We start from the raw sequence: 20,326 nt of genomic DNA on the forward strand, positions 1-20,326 counted from the left end.
AAAAAAAAAAAAGTTTTAAAGTATGAAAAAAATAAAAAAAATATAAAAGTTTAAATCACCCCCTTTTGCCCCATTCAAAATAAAACAATAAGAAAATCAAACCTACACATATTTGGTATCGCCGCGTTCAGAATTGCCCAGTCTATCAATAAAAAAAGGATTAACCTGATTGCTAAACGGTGTAGCGAGAGAAAAAAATTCAAAACACCAGAATTACGTTTTTTTGGTCGCCGCAACATTTCATTAAAATGCAATAACTGGCAACTCTGTCCACAAAAAATAAGCCCTCGCATGGCCATATTGACGGGAAAATAAAAAAGTTATGGCTCTGGGAAGAAGGGGAGTGAAAAAACGAAAACGTAGAACCAAAAAAAGCTGGTGTCATGAAGGGGTTAATTTACTAAGTGTTTCAAAAGGGTGAATTAAAAAAAAACAACAAAGTTGCCAGGATACAAGCGTTCTATCCCAGTCACTAGAGAGGAGTGATGACTGTATTAGTCTATTGCCTGTTCCGTGACTGTCATATACTATTATTACATCCATTTGTGGGTAATATTATGTCATTATGTTGAGAAGGGGGTGATGAGATCTTCTGGTTAAAAATGTTGTTTTTTTTTTTTGTGTTCATATTCTTGACTAAAACTTTGCAGTCATAATAAATCTCTGGATCAAGGTCCCATCTTCAGCAATTTACACATAATCCATAACTTGAAATATTATATTTTTCAGGACAAGCATCCAGGCCTTGTGTAAAATCTTTCAACAAATGAATTATGATCGCTTTCTCTGGCAGTTTTATTGCCTAGCGGTTCTTACAGTAGACTGATGCCTGTACCGTCCATTTATAACATTGTACAAAGGGTTGGGTCAATTTTTTACACTCTAAATAGCTGTAAGTTTGATAATCTTTTTAATGATACAGTCCACCTATTAATTTAAGCCCTTAAAGAGAACGTGTCAGTGCTATGTTGTAATGTAAAGTAAAGACCTCACAGACCGGGAGGAATAAATCAATGTGGAAAGTTATAAAAAATTTAATTTGTGGAATAAATGAAATGGTCACACACACCACGAAAAACAAGCGTTGATAGCTTTGTCAAAAATAATCGCACTCATTATATAGTGATGTAAATAGAGTTTATTTTGTATTAAAAAAAAGTGTGCAAAAGTAACAGAAGAATAATAAAACTGGTATCACTATATTCTATCAGACCTAAAGAATAATGTTGTCTTTATCACTTTAACTGAACGATGAGCGATATAAAAAAGAAAAACAATTTCTTAATTGCTGGTTGTTTTTTTTGTTTATTGTACCCCTGAAAGATTGGAGTAGAACAAGTGCTCACACAGCTCTGTCGGCAGTAAAAAAATAAATAAAGTAAGTTCAGCTCTCAAAACATAGTGATGTAGAAGCACTTATTTATTTCAAAGGTGCTCCTAGTGTGAAAAAGTTGTAAAACATAAAAAAAAAAAAATCTGGTATCTTTGTAATCATACTGAACCAAAGAATAAAATTGTCTCCTCATTTATACGATATTGTAAAAGGCATACAAACATAAATAAAAATCCTTGCCTGCTGTCTTTGTCAGTTCTACCTAGGTTCACTGACTGTTACCCTAGCCTCTGCGCTGATCATTTTAATTTAAATTTGCAAAATCATTTGAGAAATGCTTAATAGGAACCATTCACTCTAATGATCTTTATAATCTTTTCCAGCTGTAATTGTCTATTTCTTAGAATCCTAGAATGTTACAGTTGGAAGGGACTTCCAGTATCATCATGTCCAAACCCCTACTCAATGCAGGATTCACTGACGAAACCATTTAAGACAGATGTCTGTCCGGCCTCTGTTTGAAGACCTCCATGGAAGGAGAACTCCCCACCTCTCGTGGTAGCCTGCTCCACTCATTGATCACCCTCACTGTTAAAAATAAATTAATAAATTTCTAATATCTAACATGTATGTTCTCCCTTTCAATTTCATTCCATTGCTTATTGTTTTTCCATATGCAAATGAGAATAAGGATGGTTCCCCTCTATATTGTGACAACCTTCAGTTATTTGTAGACAGCTATTAAGTCTCCTCTTAGCCTTCTTTTTTTAAATCTAAACATTCCCAGATGCTTTAAACGTTCCTCGTAGGATATAGTTTGCTGTCCACTCACTATCCTTGTAGTTCTTCTCTGAACTTGCTACAGTTTTTCGATGTCTTTTCTTTTTTTAAATGTGGTGCCTAGAACTAGGCACAGTATTGCAGATGAGGTCTGACCAAGGAAGAGAATAGAGGGATAATTATTAGTGATGAGTTTGTGTACTCGTTGCTCGGGTGACCTCTGAGTATTTGACTGATCGGAGATTTAGTTTTCATCACAGCAGCTGAATGATTTACAGCAACTAGACAGCTTGATTACATATGGGGATTCCCTAGCAACCAGGCAACCCCCACATGTACTCAGCCTGGCTAGTAGCTGTAAATCATTCAGCTGCCGGGATGAAAACTAAATCTCCGAGCAGTCATAAATAGTCGGAGGTCACCCGAGCGTGCTCGGGAAAACCCGAGCAACGAGTACACTCACTCATCACTAATAATTACATCACATGATCTAGACTCTATTCTTCTCTTAATACATCCTAGAGCTGTGTTTGCCTTTTTTGCTGCTGCATCACACTGTTGATTCATGTGCAGTCTATGATCGATAAGTATACCCAAGTCTTTTTCCCACATGTTGTTCTATGGCTCCCACTCTGTAGATGTCATTTTCGTTTTTCTTGCCCAGATGTAGAATCTTGCATTTCTCCTTGTTAAATACCATTGTTAGATGCTGACCATTGCTCAAGCTTATCTACCTACGGTAGATCCTTCAGAGTCCTTCCTGCCTTCTCTCGTGTTAAGGTACCTTCACACTGAACGATATCGCTAGCGATCCGTGACGTTACAGCGTCCTGGCTAGTGATATCGTTGAGTTTGACACGCAGCAGCGATCAGGATCCTGCTGTGACATCGTTGGTCGGCGCAGAAAGTCCAGAACTTTATTTCGTCGCTGGACTCCCGCAGACATCGCTGAATCGGCGTGTGTGACGCCGATTCAGCGATGTCTTCACTGGTAACCATAGTAAACATCGGGTTACTAAGCGCAGGGCCGCGCTTAGTAACCCGATATTTACCCTGGTTACATTCTGGTGTCTGTCCCCCGGCGCTGTGCTTCTCTGCACTGACGGAGCGCCGGCGGCCGTAAAGCACAGCGCTTACACAGTGCAGAGAAGCACAGCGCCGGGGGACAGACACTGGAATGTAAGTATGTAGTGGTTTTTTTTTCATTTACACTGGTAACCAGAGTAAACATTGGGTTACTATGTGCGGCCCTGCGCTTAGTAACCCGATGTTTACCCGGGGACCTCGACATTGTTGGTCGCTGGAGAGCTGTCTGTGTGACCGCTCTCCAGCGACCACACAGCGACGCTGCAGCGATCGGCATCGTTGTCTAGATTGCTGCAGCGTCGCTAAATGTGACGATACCTTTAGCTATCTCTCCTAGCTTTGCATTGTCTGCAAATTTTGAGTAGTTTACCTTCAGTTTACCTTCAGTTCCTATTTTGAAGATTGTGACAACATTTGCCCTTTTCCAATCTTCTGGGACTTCTCCTGTTTCTATGAATTTTGAAAGATTCTGCCTAGTGGTTCTGCAGTTTCCTCTGCTAACTCTATCAATACCCTAGGATGTAATTCATCTGGACCACAAGATTAAAACTCGTTTAAATTAGCTGAGTGTTCCCTCACCATCTCTGTTTACAGATAGTGTGGATTATTTTATTCCTCCGATAGCACACTGAAGTTTAGCTGTTGTTACATTTGCTTTCTTAAAGAGCAGATGGGATATATGTGTGTGTATATGTATATACGTGTGTGTGTGTTTAAAATTAAGGGACCACTGCAACATTTTCAGTGTGTCTGATTTTTCTCTTTATAGGTATATTTTTGAGTAAAATGTAAATTGTTCTTTTATTGTATAGACTACTGACAACATGTCTCCTAAATTCCAAGCAATAAATTTTGTATATATTTTCTGAAAATGGTAAATGGTCAAAATAACAAAAAATGCATTGTTTGCCACCCTCAAATAATGCAAAAAAAAAAAAGATCATCATTTAGAAACAACAATACTAATGTTTTAACTCGGGAAGAGTTCAGAAATAAATATTTTGTGGAGTAACCATGATTTTTATTCACAGCTTTCATGCGTCTTGGCATGCTTTCCACCAGTCTTCTACACTGCTTTTGGGTGACGTTATGCCACTCCTGGTACAAAAATTTAAGCAGTTCTTCTTTGTTTGATGGCTTGAGACTGACCATCATCCTCTTGATTTACATTCCAGAGGTTTTCAATGGGGTTCAGGTCTGAAGATTGGGCTGGCCATGACAGGGATTTGATGCGGTGGTCGTTCATCCACACCTTGATTGACTGAGCTGTGTGGCATGGCGCATTGTCCTGCTGGAAAAACCAGTCCTCAGTCGGGCAATTCTTCCAGTGGTCCGATGCTGCAGGGCGATGATCTCGCTCCCATCCCAGCCTGGAGCAGCAGGTTCGGCGGTGCGGGGAGCTCTGGTGACATTTTGTGAAAGCCCGGAGGCTCCACACTTGCGTTGATGCTGTGGCCTCCGGGAAAATGGCCACCGGAGGCTCCCGAGATCTCAATCTGTGACTGGGGAATCAATCTGGCCTCTGGGAAAATGGCCACCAGAGGCGGCATATGCGCAGACTGAGATCTCTGCTTCAAGATCTTGGCTCCCGAGATCTCGGGATGAGATCTCAATCTACGCATGCGTTGCCTCTGGCGGCCATTTTACTGAATGCTACAGCATCGAGGCAATAGAAGTGCGGGGGCTTTGGGCTTTCACAAAATGTTGCTGTAGCCCACACACCACCGAGCATCACCGAACCTGCAGCACTGGGATGAGATTTCTCGGAGACCACCGCATCACAACAATGGATGTATGGAGGCCCAGGCTTTCACAAAATGTCGCCCTAGCCCCCTCGCACCGCCGAACCTGCACACCAGTCTGGGTCATATTGCCGGACCACCGAACACCCCCTGTGACTCTCCACCAGCGCTGCCTATCCCCCCACCCCGGGTAAGCTGAATTCAGGACTGTAAGACAGACCCCCATTTGATGCATTCATTTTTTTCCCCATTTTCCTTCGGAAAATTTGGAGTGCGTCTTATGGTCCAGTGCGTCTTATAGTTTGAAAAATACGGTACATTATGCTCGGTACTTGAGTCAAGCACCCGAACAGTCCAACGTGCTTGATTCGAGACCTGAGCATTTTCCTGCTTGCTAATCACTAGCCAATGCCTCCGTGCTAAACATAATTGCTCTGATTACACATCGTTTTAGAGAAAGTATAAACCTATTTATGCGCTTCTCGGCAAGAGGTTTTGTTGAAAGAACCCTACATAAAGCCTTTAACAGGGCTAAGATCACAAACAGGGATTCACTTATTATTTCAAATATGATTACACCACAGAAAAGGATAATCACATGTATTGGTACTTGTAGTAACAAGGAAAATGCAGTTTACAAGATCATGTAGTGATACAAGCCCATTGTTTTAGCGGACCCAGATTTGAAGGGGATTGTTGGCGGATGTCCGCAGATTACTTTCCATAGGGGGAGAAATCTGAGGAATTTTCTGACAGTCCTTTCAATGCCAAAAAAGGAGTTAGACCACAAAATTGACTGGAAGACCACAATGGGGGTTCATACCCATGCGGTGATTTCTTTTTGTAAGTGCCTAGATTGGAAGAAATAATTTTAGTCCTGTGGACAAATGGAATTACTATAATCAGGGCTGGTTTTAGACAAAGTAAGGCCCTAGGCAAAAGTTTAAAATGAGGCCCTAAATGTTCACATACTGCACCATCACGCTTAAACATTGTGGTTGCATTTACATGCACTGAGTTCAGACCGTTCAATGAGTGTGATCGACAATATTGATGTCAGGCCCGGATTGAGCATCTTCTGAGCCTGGCAGATGCCGCATGGGCCGGCAGGTCCTCACCACAAAGTGGGCCACCGGCCCTTTAAATCTTCTGTGTGAAAGACCTATGTGCACGCGCTGTCTAGTTGCACGCAGCCTTTGTCAGTGCGTACAACTAGACAGCGCACGCATACAGGGTCTTCACACAGAAGATGTCACTTATGTATACCGTATACAGAATGGGCCATTTATATGGATACACCTAAATTAAATGGGAATGGTTGGTGATATCAACTTCCTGTTTGTGGCACATTAGTATGTGGGAGGGGGAAAACTTTTCAAGATGGGTGGTGACCATGGTGGCCATTTTGAAGTCAGCCATTTTGGATCCAACTTTATTTTTTTCAATAGGAAGATTGTCAAGTGACACATCAAACTTATTGAGAATTTCACAAGAAAAACGGTGTGCTTGGTTTTAACGTAACTTTATTCTTTCATGAGTTATTTACAAGTTTATGACCACTTACAAAATGTGTTCAAAGTGCTGCCCATTGTGTTGAATTGTCAATGCAACCCTCTTCTCCCACTCTTGACACACTGATAGCAACACGCAGAAGAAATGCTAACACAGGCTTCCAGTATCCGTTGTTTCAGATGCTGCACATCTCGTATCTTCACAGCATAGATAATTGCCTCCAGATGACCCCAAAGGTAAAAGTCTAAGGAGACCAGATCGGTGGACCTTGGTGGCCATTCCACTGGCCCACGACGACAATCCACTTTCCAGGAAACTGTTCATGTAGGAATGCTCGGACCTGATACCCAAGATGGTGCACCACCACATTATGGGTGTCAGGTCCGTATCGTCACTGCTGTGACTTCATCAGGGGCAAGAGCACTTTCTCTTTCTCCTGATGAAGTCACAGCAGGGACGATACGTGTCAGGATTACAGGAGCTGTTTTTTGTCCTGCACCTTTGATTGTAGACAATGCATGGGGTTCTATGAGCAGGTCTAATTTGTCGATGGTATTTGGTTGGTAATGTACTCCTGAGAATATAATTCATATTCCATATGGTGTACTATGTTGGGTTTCTGAATTATTGTATTAGGTGTCCATGTTGATACATATAGGTCTGAATATTTTCATATACATTTCCAACTGCTTCATATGGGTATAGTTTTTCTACCTTGTATTTGGTGCCAATCTTTATAATTTTGAATCTTCAATTAATTCTTTGGAAAAACTTTCCCAAAATTATTCATCTTGGTGTACTTATATTAAGACACGGATATCTATTCTTCACCATTTACTGAATTGAACATTTCATGTATGACCTATTAGTGTCGTTAGGCTAACCGTTGCTCCTGTATGTCCTAGTTACACATTGTGTAACCCCTTTCTTGTATTTTAAATGTTTTTATATTTCTTGTGGGTTTGTGCCTACTAATAAAATTTGATACATTTTTTATGGTGATCCCTGCTTTTTTGTACTTCTCCTTGTCTCTGGTTGCTATTTGTCTATGTTTAGACATACTGCAGGTGGATCCCTTTAATATTTAAAACTAATATATTTGATGGTGCCCTCCTCTTCTATAATATAATAAATAGATCAGAGACGTGGCAGTGTATATATAGTATGAACTCCACACTATACACAGCGCCATACTATGTAAACTTCTCTACAATTATATATATATATATATATATATATATATATATATATATATATATATATATATATATATATATATATATATATATATATATATATATATATATATATTTACCCTGATTAATTGTGAAAAAAGCGTTGGACTCTGTATTGGCCCATGTGGCAACGTTTCGGATCTACAACAGAACATTTCTCTGATATGGAAGTGAAATGTTGCTACATGGACTAATAGAGTATGAAAAACTCGGTTCCATTTTCATCCTGAAAAGTGGTACGATATTCTCACTTGCTATCCGTGTGCAGTTTTTTTTTTTTCAACAGTTGTTGCAGTCAGATACACATCGAGTCAGACCATTGAGGAGATGGAGAAATTAATTTCTCAGTCTCCTCCACACCTGTGTTCCAATTCTTGTGAGAGCATCGGAAAACTAACACTCGGATCTTGCTCGCAGCAGTGCAAGAGCCGAGGGTCATTGGCCCATCACATCTGATGCCATATGCTAGTGTGATTCCACCCGAGTTCAGCCCACGTTAACACGGTCAGTATTTGTAAGCCTAAACCAGGAGTGGAACAATCAGAGGAAAAGTATAATAGAAACACGTCACCAATTCTGTATTATCACACACTCCTGGTTTCGGCTTATAAAGACTGATGTGAAATACTAACCATATACTAAGTACGGTATGTCAGTGTGGCCTTATTCTGTATATATACACTGCACAGTACCACTCCTCCTGTCCTGTATATATACACTGCAAAGTACCACTTCACCTGTCCTGTATATACAGTACAGACCAAAAGTTTGGACACACCTTCTCTTTCAAAGATTTTTCTGTATTTTCATGACTATGAAAATTGGACATTCACACTGAAGGCATATAAACTATGAATTAACACATGTGGAATTATATACATAATTTCAGTTGTTTCACACTTTTTTGTTATGTCTTATATTCTAGGTTCTTCAAAGTAGCCACCTTTTGCTTTGATGACTGCTTTGCACACTCTTTGCATTCTCTTGATGAGCTTTAAGAGGTAGTCACCGGAAATGGTCTTCCAACAATCTTGAAGGAATTCCCAGAGATGCTTAGCACTTGTTGGCCCTTATGCCTTCACTCTGCGGTCCAGCTCACCCCAAACCATCTCGATTGGGTTCAGGTCTGGTGACTGTGGAGGCCAGGTCATCTGGCGTAGCACCCCATCACTCTCCTTCTTGGTCACATAGCCCTTACACAGCCTGGAGGTGTGTTTGGGGTCATTGTCCTGTTTAAAAATAAATGATGGTCCAACTAAACGCAAACCAGATGGAATAGCCATTCTGGTTCAGTATGCCTTCAATTTTGAATAAATCCCCAACAGTGTCACCAGCAAAGCCCCCCACACAATCACACCTCCTCCTCCATGCTTCACAGCGGGAACCAGGCATGTGGAGTCCATCCGTTCACCTTTTCTGTGTGGCACAAAGACACGGTGGTTGGAACCAAAGATCTCAAATTTGGACTCATCAGACCAAAGTACAGATTTCCACTGGACGAGTGTCCATTCCTTGTGTTCTTTAGCCCAAACAAGTCTCTTCTGCTTGTTGCCTGTCCTGTGGTTTCCTAGCAGCTATTTTACCACGAAGGCCTACTGCACAAAGTCTCCTCTAAACAGTTGTTGTAGTGATGGGTCTGCTGCTAGAACTCTGTGTGGCATTGACCTGGTCTCTAATCTGAGCTGCTGTTAACCTGCGATTCTGAGGATGGTGACTCGGATAAACTTATCCTCAGAAGCAGAGGTGACTTTTCGTGTTCCTTTCCTGGGGCGGTCCTCATGTGAGCCAGTTTCTTTGTAGCACTTGATGGTTTTTGTAACTGCACTTGGGGACACTTTCAAAGTTTTCCTAATTTTTCGGACTGACTGACCTTCATTTCTTAAGAAATGATGGCCACTTGTTTTTCTTTACTTAGCTGCTTTTTTCTTGCCATAATGCAAATTCTAACAGTCTGTTCAGTAGGACTATCACCTGTGTATCCACCAGACTTCTGCACAACACAACTGATGGTCCCAACCTCATTTATAAGGCAAGAAATTCCACTTATTAAACCTGACAGGGCACACCTGTGAAGTGAAAACCATTTCCGGTGACTACCTCTTGAAGCTCATCAAGAGAATACCAAGAGTGTGCAAAGCAGTCATCAAAGCAAAAGGTGGCTACTTTAAAAAACCTAGAATATAAGACCTACTGTATTTTCAGTTGTTTCACACTTTTTTGTTATGTATATAATTCCACATGTGTTAATTCATAGTTTTGATGCCTTCAGTGTGAATGTACAATTTTCATAGTCATGAAAATGCAGAAAAATATTTGAGGTGTCCAAACTTTTGCTCTGTACTGTATACTGCACAGTACCACATCACCTGCCCTGTATATATACACTGCACAGTACCACTCCTCCTGTCCTGTACAGATATAATATGCAGTACAGACCAAAAGTTTGGACACATTCTCATTCAAAGATTTTTCTGTATTTTCATGACTATGAAAATTGTACATTCACATTGAAGGTGTCAAAACCATGAATTAACCCATGTGGAATTATATACTTAACAAAAAAGTGTGAAACAACTGAAAATATGTCTTATATTCTAGGTTCTTCAAAGAAGCCACCTTTTGCTTTGATTACTGCTTTGCACACTCTTGGCATTCTCTTGATGAGCTTCAAGAGGTAGTCACCGGGAATGGTTTTCATTTCACAGGTGTGCCCTGTCAGGTTTAATAAGTGGGATTTCTTTCCTTGCCTTATAAATGGGGTTGGGACCATCAGTTGTGTTGTGCAGAAGTCTCGTGGATACGCAGCTGATAGTCCTACTGAACAGACTGTTAGAATTTGTATTATGGCAAGAAAAAAGCAGCTAAGTAAAGAAAATTGAGTGACCATCACTACTTTAAGAAATGAAGGTCAGTCGGTCCGATAACTTGGCAAAAACCATCAAGCGTTACAAAGAAACTGGCTCACATGAGGACCGCCCCAGGAAAGGAAGACCAAGAGTCACCTCTGCTTCTGAGGATAAGTTTATCCGAGTCACCAGCCTCAGAAATCGCAGGTTAACAGCAGCTCAGATTAGAAACCAGGTCAATGCCACACAGAGTTCTAGCAGCAGACACATCTCTACAACAACTCTTAAGAGGAGACTTTGTGCAGCAGGCCTTCATGGTAAAATAGCTGCTAGGAAACCACTGCTAAGGACAGGCAACAAGCAGAAGAGACTTGTTTGGGCTAAAGAACACAAGGAATGGACATTAGACCAGTGGAAATATGTGCTTTGGTCTAATGAGTCCAAATTTGAGATCTTTGGTTCCAACCACCGTGTCTTTGTGCGACGCAGAAAAGGTGAACAGATGGACTCTACATGCCTGGTTCGCAGCGTGAAGCATGGCGGAGGAGGTGTGGGGGTGCTTTGTTGGTGACACTGTTGGGGATTTATTCAAAATTGAAAGCATACTGAACCAGCATGGCTACCACAGCATCTTGCAGCGGTATGCTATTCCATCTGGTTTGCGTTTAGTTGGACCATCATTTATTTTTCATCCGGACAATGACCCCAAACACACCTCCAGGCTGTGTAAGAGCTATTTGACCAAGAAGGAGAGTGATGGGGTGCTACGCCAGATGACCTGGCCTCCACAGTCACCAGACCTGGACCCAATCAATGGTTTGGGGTGAGCTGGACTGCAAAGTGAAAGCAAAAGGGCCAACAAGTGCTAAGCATCTCTGGGAACTCTTTCAAGATTGTTGGAAGACCGTTCCCGGTGACTACCTCTTTAAGCTCATCAAGAGAATGCCAAGAGTGTGCAAAGCAGTCATCAAAGCAAAAGGTGGCTACTTTGAAGAACCTAGAATATAAGACATAATTTCAGTTGTTTCACGCTTTTTTGTTAAGTATATAATTCCACATGTGTTAATTCATAGTTTTTATTCCTTCAGTGTGAATGTCCAATTTTCATAGTCATGAAAATACAGAAAAATCTTTGAATGAGAAGGTGTGTCCAAACTTTTGGTCTGTACTGTACATAATATAAACAAATTGAGTGGTTGCATGCGTGTGCTCTCATCGCCCTTACACAAAGTTATCACAAAACACAAATGGCTACCATGACAGTCAAGAGTTCTGCTGAAAGCCCACTGAGTGAGCTTCGTAGGAGACCTCCATTCTTACGATGTGCTGCAATACTTTGATATTGCAGTATATAAGCGATCAGAAAATCTCAGGTCAATTTTAGTGATGAGCGAGTATACTCGTTACTCGGGTTTCCCTGAGCATTCTCGGGTGGTCTCCGAGTATTTCGGCATTCTTGGAGATTTAGTTTTCGTCGCAGCAGCTGCATGATTTGCGACTGCCAGACAACCTGAATACATGCGAGGAATGCCTGTTTGTTAGGAAATTCCCACATGTACAAAGCCTGTCTAGCAGCCGCAAATCATGCGGCTATGGCGACGAAAACTAAATTTCCGAGCATGCCAAAATACTCGGAGACCACCCGAGTATGCTCAGGTAAACCCTAGTAATGAGTATAGTCATGTCCCCTAAGGAAAATATAACATAAGGGTAAAAAAAAAAAAAATTGTATAAAATAAAAATTTGTTAAATATAAAAATGTTTATCAACCCGATATTCCACCCCCCCCCCCATTAAAAATAAATATATATTTTAAAAAAATATACATGATTTTTGGCATCTCCACATCTGAAAAATTCCAGTCTATCAAAATATAAAATTAACATACTGTAAATGCCAGAAAGACGAAAAAAAATCAACTGCCAGAAATGTTTATATATATATATCTCCCTTAAAAATGCAATAAAAAAACAACAAAACCTTTTATGTACTCCAAATTGGTGTCAATAAAAGTCAGCTCGCCACTAAAAAAAACCCCCCAAGTTTTAACATGGCTCTATTGATGTAAAAATAATAATGTTACAGTTCTCGGAAAATGGTGACACAAAACCAAATACCCCAATATTTTTTTTATTTATTATAAGTGTGGTATTGCCATAATTGACTGACCTGAAGAATCAAGTTATCAGGCTATTTTTTACCATACAATGAATAATGTAAAAACAAAACACTCAAAAATATGATGGTGGAATTGAATTTTTTTTCTTCCAGTTTCATTCCACTTAGAATTTTTTGCCACATTTCAGCCCAATGTATGGTAAAATAGATGGTATCCTTCAAAACTGCAACTAGTCTCTCAAAAAAATCAATCCCTCTTACTGCTATGTAAACTGGAAAACAAAATACCGTATATATTCGAGTATAAGCCGACCCCCCTAATTTTGCCACAAAAAACTGGGAAAACTTAATGACTCGAGTATAAGCCTAGGGTGGGAAATGCAGCAGCTACTGGTAAATGTCAAAAGTAAAAATAGATACCAATAAAAGTAAAATTAATTGAGACATCAGTAGGTTGTGTTTTTGAATATCCATATTGAATCAAGAGCCCCATATAATGCGCCATAAAGTTAATGATGGCCCCATAAGATGCTCCATATTTAAATATGCCCCATATAATCCTGCATAAAGGTTAATAATGGCCCCATAAGATGCTCCATAGACACATTTGCCTAATATAATGCTGCAGAAATGCTGATTATGGCCCCATAAGATGCTCCATAAAGATATTTGCCCCATATAGTGCTGCACAAACCTTGATTATGGCCCCATAAGATGCTCCATACAGACACTTGCCCTATATACCATAATGCTCCACAAACGTTAATTATGGCCCCATAAAGACACTTGCCCCATATAGTGCTGCACAAATGTTATGGCCCCATAGAGACACTTGCCCCATATAGTGCTGCACAAATGTTATGGCTCCGTAGATGCTCCATACAAACATTTGCTGTGATAAAAAAAAAAAAAAATCACGTACTCACCTCTGTCGCTCAGACCCCCGGCACTTTCAATATTCACCTGCTTCTCGTTCCGGCGACGCTCCATCTTCAGCGTTTTCTGCACTGACGTTCAGGTAGAGGGCGCACACTAACCACGTCACCGCGCCCTCTGACCTGAGCGTCACTGCAGAAGACGCTGAAGAAGGAGCGGCGCCGGAACGGGGGGCAGGTGAATATCGCGCAGTGCTCCCATCCCCGTTATACTCACCTGCTCCTGGCGCTGTTCAGTCCCTGCTTCCCCGACGCCGCAGCTTCATCCTGTACTGAGCGGTCACCGTTACCGCTCATTACAGTAATGAATATTCGGCTCCACCTCTATGGGAGGTGGAGCCGCATATTCATTACTGTAATGAGCGGTACCATGTGACCGCTCAGTACAGGAAGAAGCTGGGGAGTCGGGGACCTGCAGGGACCGCGCCGGGACCAGGTGAGTATAATTAGACAGCCCCCGCTCCCCCTCCCCTGCCGACCCCTGGGTATGACTCGAGTATAAGCCAAGAGGGGGACTTTGAGCCCAAAAAAATGGGCTGAAAATCTTGGCTTTTACTCGAGTATATACGGTAGATATAGCTGTTGTAAAAATAAAAATTAACTGCATATGTAATATATCTGTCTCACTTAGGTTCTGTTCATATCCTATGGCCTCTTTAATCCTTTGGTTTTATTTTGCTTTTCTTGCTGTGGGCACTTTCTTATTACATTTGATCTGTAGTGAGGTCTATTGATCTGGATATCATCTTGAGTTGGCCTGGTGTTTTTTTTTTGTTTTTGTTTTTTTTGCTTTAATAGAAGCTTTGTAGAGAAAAAATTAGTTTAACAGCCACCAGCAAAGTATGGAAAGTATAAGTAGATCTAAAGAAATGCTTGTTGGGTGGGCAAATCCTCCTGGAATAACTTGCTTTAGTTAGTATTGCTTAAGCATATCCTTGCTTTTCAGACATAAAATTGTGTACTTAAAGGGAACCTGTCACCTCCAGAAATACCATTTACCTACAGATTACCATCATTTCCAGGCACATTTGTAGATGACAAGTTTCTTTTTATTTCTCCTAGTACATGTAATTGAAATTGTTTTTTTCTTTTTTTAACAGTTAAAACTCTGGAACAAGTACAGAATTTCCAACATTCCCTCACTTATCTTTATCGAAGCATCTACAGGGAAGATTGTGTGTAGAAATGGCCTCTTATTAATAAGAGATGATCCAGAAGGTTGGTATAACTTTTATTTCTACTAATCTATATGATTGCACACCAAGTTGAGACCCCTTTGAAAAACAAAACGTATATGTGTGATCACTTGGCCTAAAATAAGCTAATACAGTATATTACCGCAGTACATTTCATTGTACAAAGCGACTCCTAATACAGATAAACCTAGGAAGTTTCATGTATGTACGTCTGTGGAATGGAGAAAAGGGGAATAGTCAGCCCTTCTGTAAAGCCAACATGCAGGGCAAGGTTCAGTCCCATTTTAAATAAAAAAATTTTTTTTTAATATAATATATATATATATATATATATATATATATATATATATATATATATATACACACACACACATATATTTACATATATATATATATATATATATATATATATATATATATATTTTTTTTTTTTTTAAATTTATAGTGCTTTGTCTTATGGTACATGCGTTTTTAACGTATAATCAAACTTCTATGGATTATGTATGAACCCTTGAGCTTCTAGGTGGGGTAAAAGGGGACAGAGCATGCTTGACGTCAGCATGCCCAATATTGTTCCTGTTAGAGATAACTTCTGATACTATCAGTTTATGAAAACTATAACCTCTCCAGCCTGCTCTCCTGCCTTGTCTGTCTATGAAGTGCATATAGTATCTCATCCAACTTTCCACACAGACTTACCTCTGCTCCTAGCTTCCACTTGGTATGTCTTTCAACCCCCCCCCCCCTCCTCCTTCTCCCCATCCTTCCCCTCCTCCTCCTCCTCCTCCACCTCCACCCTTGTTATTTATGACCTTGTTTACTCTTCCTTGATTATATGTACGGTATCTGGTCCACTCTTGATTCTCTGACCAAGAGGAACAGAGACCACTGCTCTCTGCTTGAGACCACTGCTCTCTGCTTGAGACCACTGCTCTCTGCTTGAGACCACTGCTCTCTGCTTGAGACCACTGCTCTCTGCTTGAGACCACTGCTCTCTGCTTGAGACCACTGCTCTCTGCTTGAGACCACTGCTCTCTGCTTGAGACCACTGCTCTCTGCTTGAGACCACTGCTCTCTGCTTGAGACCACTGCTCTCTGCTTCACACCTGAATGCACTCAGTAGTACATATATTGCATAGCAGAAGTCTGCAAAGACTTTAGTCTGCAGTGTGTTTCCTATAAGTGTGAAGATTAATGTAGAATTAAAACTAGAATTAAACCAGAAGGGAACTGAAGGTAACTGGCCAGTCACTGTAAACAATGTTTCTGTCTGGAAAGGCCTTGGAGGGTGCGATGAATATTCTCAGGACATTTGGATATATATCGAGTCTTGAAATCAATTGGGATAAGTCAAATATCTTGATAGTGGATAAAGGGGGCAATGACATCCCAATATCAGGGGAAGGTAGTAAGCTGACAGTGGTCTCACAGTTCAAATATGTGGGTGTTCAAGTGTCTATTCCTCTTTTGAGCTACGTCAATCTGAATCTATCCCCATTGCTGGACAGGTTTAGGAAGAAAATAGGGGCGTGGTGCAAACTATACCTTTCAGTGGTGGTATGGATAAACTTTATTAAGATGATTCTTATGCCCCAATTATTGTATGTATTGCATAATTCCCCCGTTTGGTTGCCCCGAAAGTGGTTTCACACCATTAACTATATTTCGAGACCTTGTTTGGGGGAAGAAATAGCCAAGAATTAGTCTGGAATTGCTTCAGAGGCCTAAAGATGGGGGGGGCTGGCCCTTCTGAATCCCTGGATCTATTTTTTGGCAGCGCAGGGTCAGCAGATGAGAAGTTGGAGAGAGGTGAATGGACTGGGCTCGGTTCAACGGATTTTGGTCTGGTTAGTGGGAAGGGACCCATTGGTTCAGGGATTGGAGGGGGGGGGATTCAGGAAGTTTGGAACTGGTTATCCTACCTTGACATTAATTCAAAAGGTATGGGAGACAATTAAAAAGAGAAGGGGAGTGGGACTTTTAACAAATCTCTCCCCAATATGGCATAATGAAGCATTACCTGAATGTATTAAAATGGGGCAATTTAAAAATTGGAAAGCATTGGGTGTTCAATATATGGCTCAGTTTCAGGACGCACAAGGACTGTTATTCTTCGAGGCACTGCAGGAGAGTTATGGGTTGCAGGAGACCTGTAGGTTTCAATATGGACAGTTGAGACATGCCTATCTTGCGCAGACTAAAACGATGGATATGGGAATTTATAGAGACATTCTGGTAGACTATGTCTGTGCAACGGGAGGAACGAAAGGGGTAGTCTCGGATATTTATAGGGACTTGTTATATACCTTTCTTAATAGATTCCCTATTAAAGCAAAAGAGAAATGGGAGGAAGAGCTGGGAAGGATAGAGGAGGATAAATGTGAGGATATCATGGAGTATATTCATCAGTCTTCTCCACTAGATTTCTAAAACTTAACATGGACAAAACAGAATTCCTCGTCTTTCCCCCATCTCACGCGAATCCCCCCCCCCCCTCCCCATCGAACCTATCCATTACAGTAAACGGCTGCCCACTCTCCCCAGTCCCACAAGCTCGCTGTCTCGGGGTAATCCTTGACACTGATCTCTCCTTTAAACCACATATCCAAGCCCTTTTGTCTTCCTGCCGCCTTCAACTTAAAAATATTTCACGGACCCGTACATTCCTAAATCAATAATCTGCAAAAACCCTAGTCCATGCCCTCATCATCTCCCGCCTCGACTACTGTAACCTCCTGCTCTGTGGCCTCCGCTCGAACACTCTCGTACACCCGACTATTCCACCTGTCCCCCTGCTATTCCTCGGCCTCTGCCCTCTGTCAATCCCTTCACTGGCTCCCCATTGCCCAGAGACTCCAGTACAAAAACCTATCCATGACATACAAAGCCATCTACAACCTGTCTCCTTTATACATCTGTGACCTCGTCTCCCGGTACTTTCCTGCACTCAACCTCCGATTCTCACAAGATCTCCTTCTCTACTCCCCTCTTATCTCCTCTTTGCACAATCGCATACAAGATTTTTCTCGCGCATCACCCCTGCTCTGGAACTCTACCACATCATATCAGACTCTCACCTACCATCGAAACCTTCAAAAAGAACCTGAAGACCCACCTCTTCCGACAAGCCTACAACCTGCAGTAACCACCGATCTACCAAACCACTGCACGACCAGCTCTATCCTCACCTATTGTATCCTCACCCATCCCTTATAGATTGTGAGCCCTCGCGGGCAGGGTCCTTTCTCCTCCTGTACCAGTTGTGATTTGTATTATTCAAGATTATTGTACTTGTTTTTATTATGTATACCCCTCCTCACAAGTAAAGCGCCATGGAATAAATGGCACTATAATAATAAATAATAATAATAACCAGCTTAAGGCTAAGTGCACATGTTGCAGAATTGCCACGGAAATTTCCGCGGCAATTATGCAACTCCTACCGCAGGTATATCGCATGCAGATTTGGCATGCGTTTTCCTGCTTAACACTAGCGTTTTGCAAGCGTAATAAGCTTGCAGAATGCTAGCGTTTTCCAAGCGATCTGTAGCATCATTGGATAACTGATTGACACCTTCTGATGTCCCCGTGACCGCGACGTCATCCTAGGTCCTTCGCACAAAGCATCCCTGGGATCGGAAGCCGCCGCGTGCTCCGCTGAGAGGCGGGAGGACTCCGGGGGCCATCAGAAGGTGAGTATATCACTATTTTTAATTTTAATTCTTTTTTTAAGCAAGTCTCCTCTCCTCCACCCTGGGTACCATCCGCACATGATCCGCTTACTTCCCGCATGGTGGGCACAGCATTCCTATGTGTGCGGAATCCCCGCGATTCCGCAAATTAATGAACATGCTGCGTTTTTTTCCGGAATGTGTTTCCGCTCCTGAAAAAAACGCAGCATATGCATACAAAATGCGTATTGCATTCTATTAATAGGATGCTTAATGGTGAGCGGTTTTTTTGTTGCGAAAAAACGTGAAAAATCCGGAACATGTGCACACAGCCTAAAGGTGTTTTCTAACATCATACATATGCTTTTTCTTTCACACTCTTTCTTTCTTTTTCCCTTTGTTTTTCCTTCTTTCTGTTTTGTTTCTTTTACTTTCTTCCCGTTTCATTTTCCTTTCTTTTACTTTATTTCCTTCTCCCTATTAATTTCCTGCTGCACCCATGTCTATGCTTCCCTGATGCTCCGTGATCTCGGTTTACAAGACTTTAGAGATGACATCATGACTGGTTGTAGTAGTGACCACTGTAGACAGTGATTGTATGCAGCAGTCACATTTTTGTGCCGAATCACCACTTGGATTGGAAGCACAGACATAGGTGGGGGAACAGGAAAACTTTGGGAAAGGGAATAGTAGAGGGTTGGTAAGGTGAGTATTACGTCTTTTTGTGTGCTTTTAGTATTGAAGTTTGTTTAATTGGACAGCACTTTAATTATCCATCTCAAGGCAGACAACTGCTGTGTCTTGGCATAACCCTGTGGCAATATTGATGCATGGCATGATGGTTGGGTATCTACAAATTTGAATCCGGCAAGATAAATGTTTTTTTTTACATATGCTATACAGTAATAAAAAACATTTGGCAGTATAATTTAGGATTTTTTAGCAATGTAGCAGGATCTTTTAGCTTGTCCATTACATGGGTGGTTAATATCTGCTGAAATAAAGGAACTTTTTGCATAATTTATACTTAGAAGAGGTATATTTTATGTGGCTCTGGCTACTTGAATGTTGTTAACTGGTTTCCCCTTTGTAAAGGTAAACTGTAAAGATTGTTTCATGAAGAGCAATCCTGTTATAAAATAAATGTGGTGTGGGGAAAGTTGAATCTGTGTGGTCATTTATCCAGTCGTAGCCACATCAGTGGAAATGTAGCATTACTTGGCTCCTATTTATTGAAGGTGTAATACATGAATGAGCCATGTTCACCAGAGCAGGTGCAGCTTTTGCAAATTATTTGTCCTTTCTTGCACATAGATGGGCTAGGGGTCTTGCAGTACGTTTCCCCCTATATGAGGGCAAATAAGCACCATAAAGGTTGTCTAGAACCTATTTTGAATGCATATTTGACCATATTAGGGATGCAGCTCTTAAAAAAAAAAGTTCAAGAGAACCATTTACATTTAAACTGTACTTTATAGAAGAATGATTATAACATAGGACTTTATTATTTTATACAGGTATAGAGTTCCCATGGGGCCCAAAGCCCTTTAGTGAAGTAATTGCAGGTCCTTTGCTCAGGAACAATGGCCAGTCTCAGGATAGTAGTACCGTGGAAGGCTCCTATGTCGGTGTATACTTTTCTGCACATTGGGTAAGTGCACACTCCTACTGTACTATTATTAGTATGATAGCTGTTATTGTGTAACCATGGTCCCAACCATCTCAGCCGTTGCCTTTTGCTTAACCTCTCCCCGACATTGGACGTATCCATACTTTTGACGTATGGATATGTCATGTCGATCTCCGTCACACAAGGGCTGTGTGCTGGTGATCGCCATCGGGTGTCAGCCGATTCCCAGCATTTTGACCCCC

At 41.2% G+C, this 20,326-nt stretch overlaps 1 protein-coding gene across 1 annotated transcript in view; it reads left to right on the forward strand.

The window, feature by feature from the left end:
• NXN (nucleoredoxin) overlaps nt 1-20,326 on the forward strand; it is a 249,879-nt gene that overhangs the window by 146,278 nt on the left and 83,275 nt on the right. Inside the window, exons 2-3 of the mRNA XM_069757364.1 lie at nt 14,688-14,805; nt 19,972-20,105. Of these exons, the coding sequence (XP_069613465.1) occupies nt 14,688-14,805; nt 19,972-20,105 (252 nt within the window). The remainder of the gene's footprint in view (nt 1-14,687; nt 14,806-19,971; nt 20,106-20,326) is intronic.

This window comes from Ranitomeya imitator, chromosome 3 (assembly GCF_032444005.1).
Source record: "Ranitomeya imitator isolate aRanImi1 chromosome 3, aRanImi1.pri, whole genome shotgun sequence".
NCBI classification, from domain to species: domain Eukaryota; kingdom Metazoa; phylum Chordata; class Amphibia; order Anura; family Dendrobatidae; genus Ranitomeya; species Ranitomeya imitator.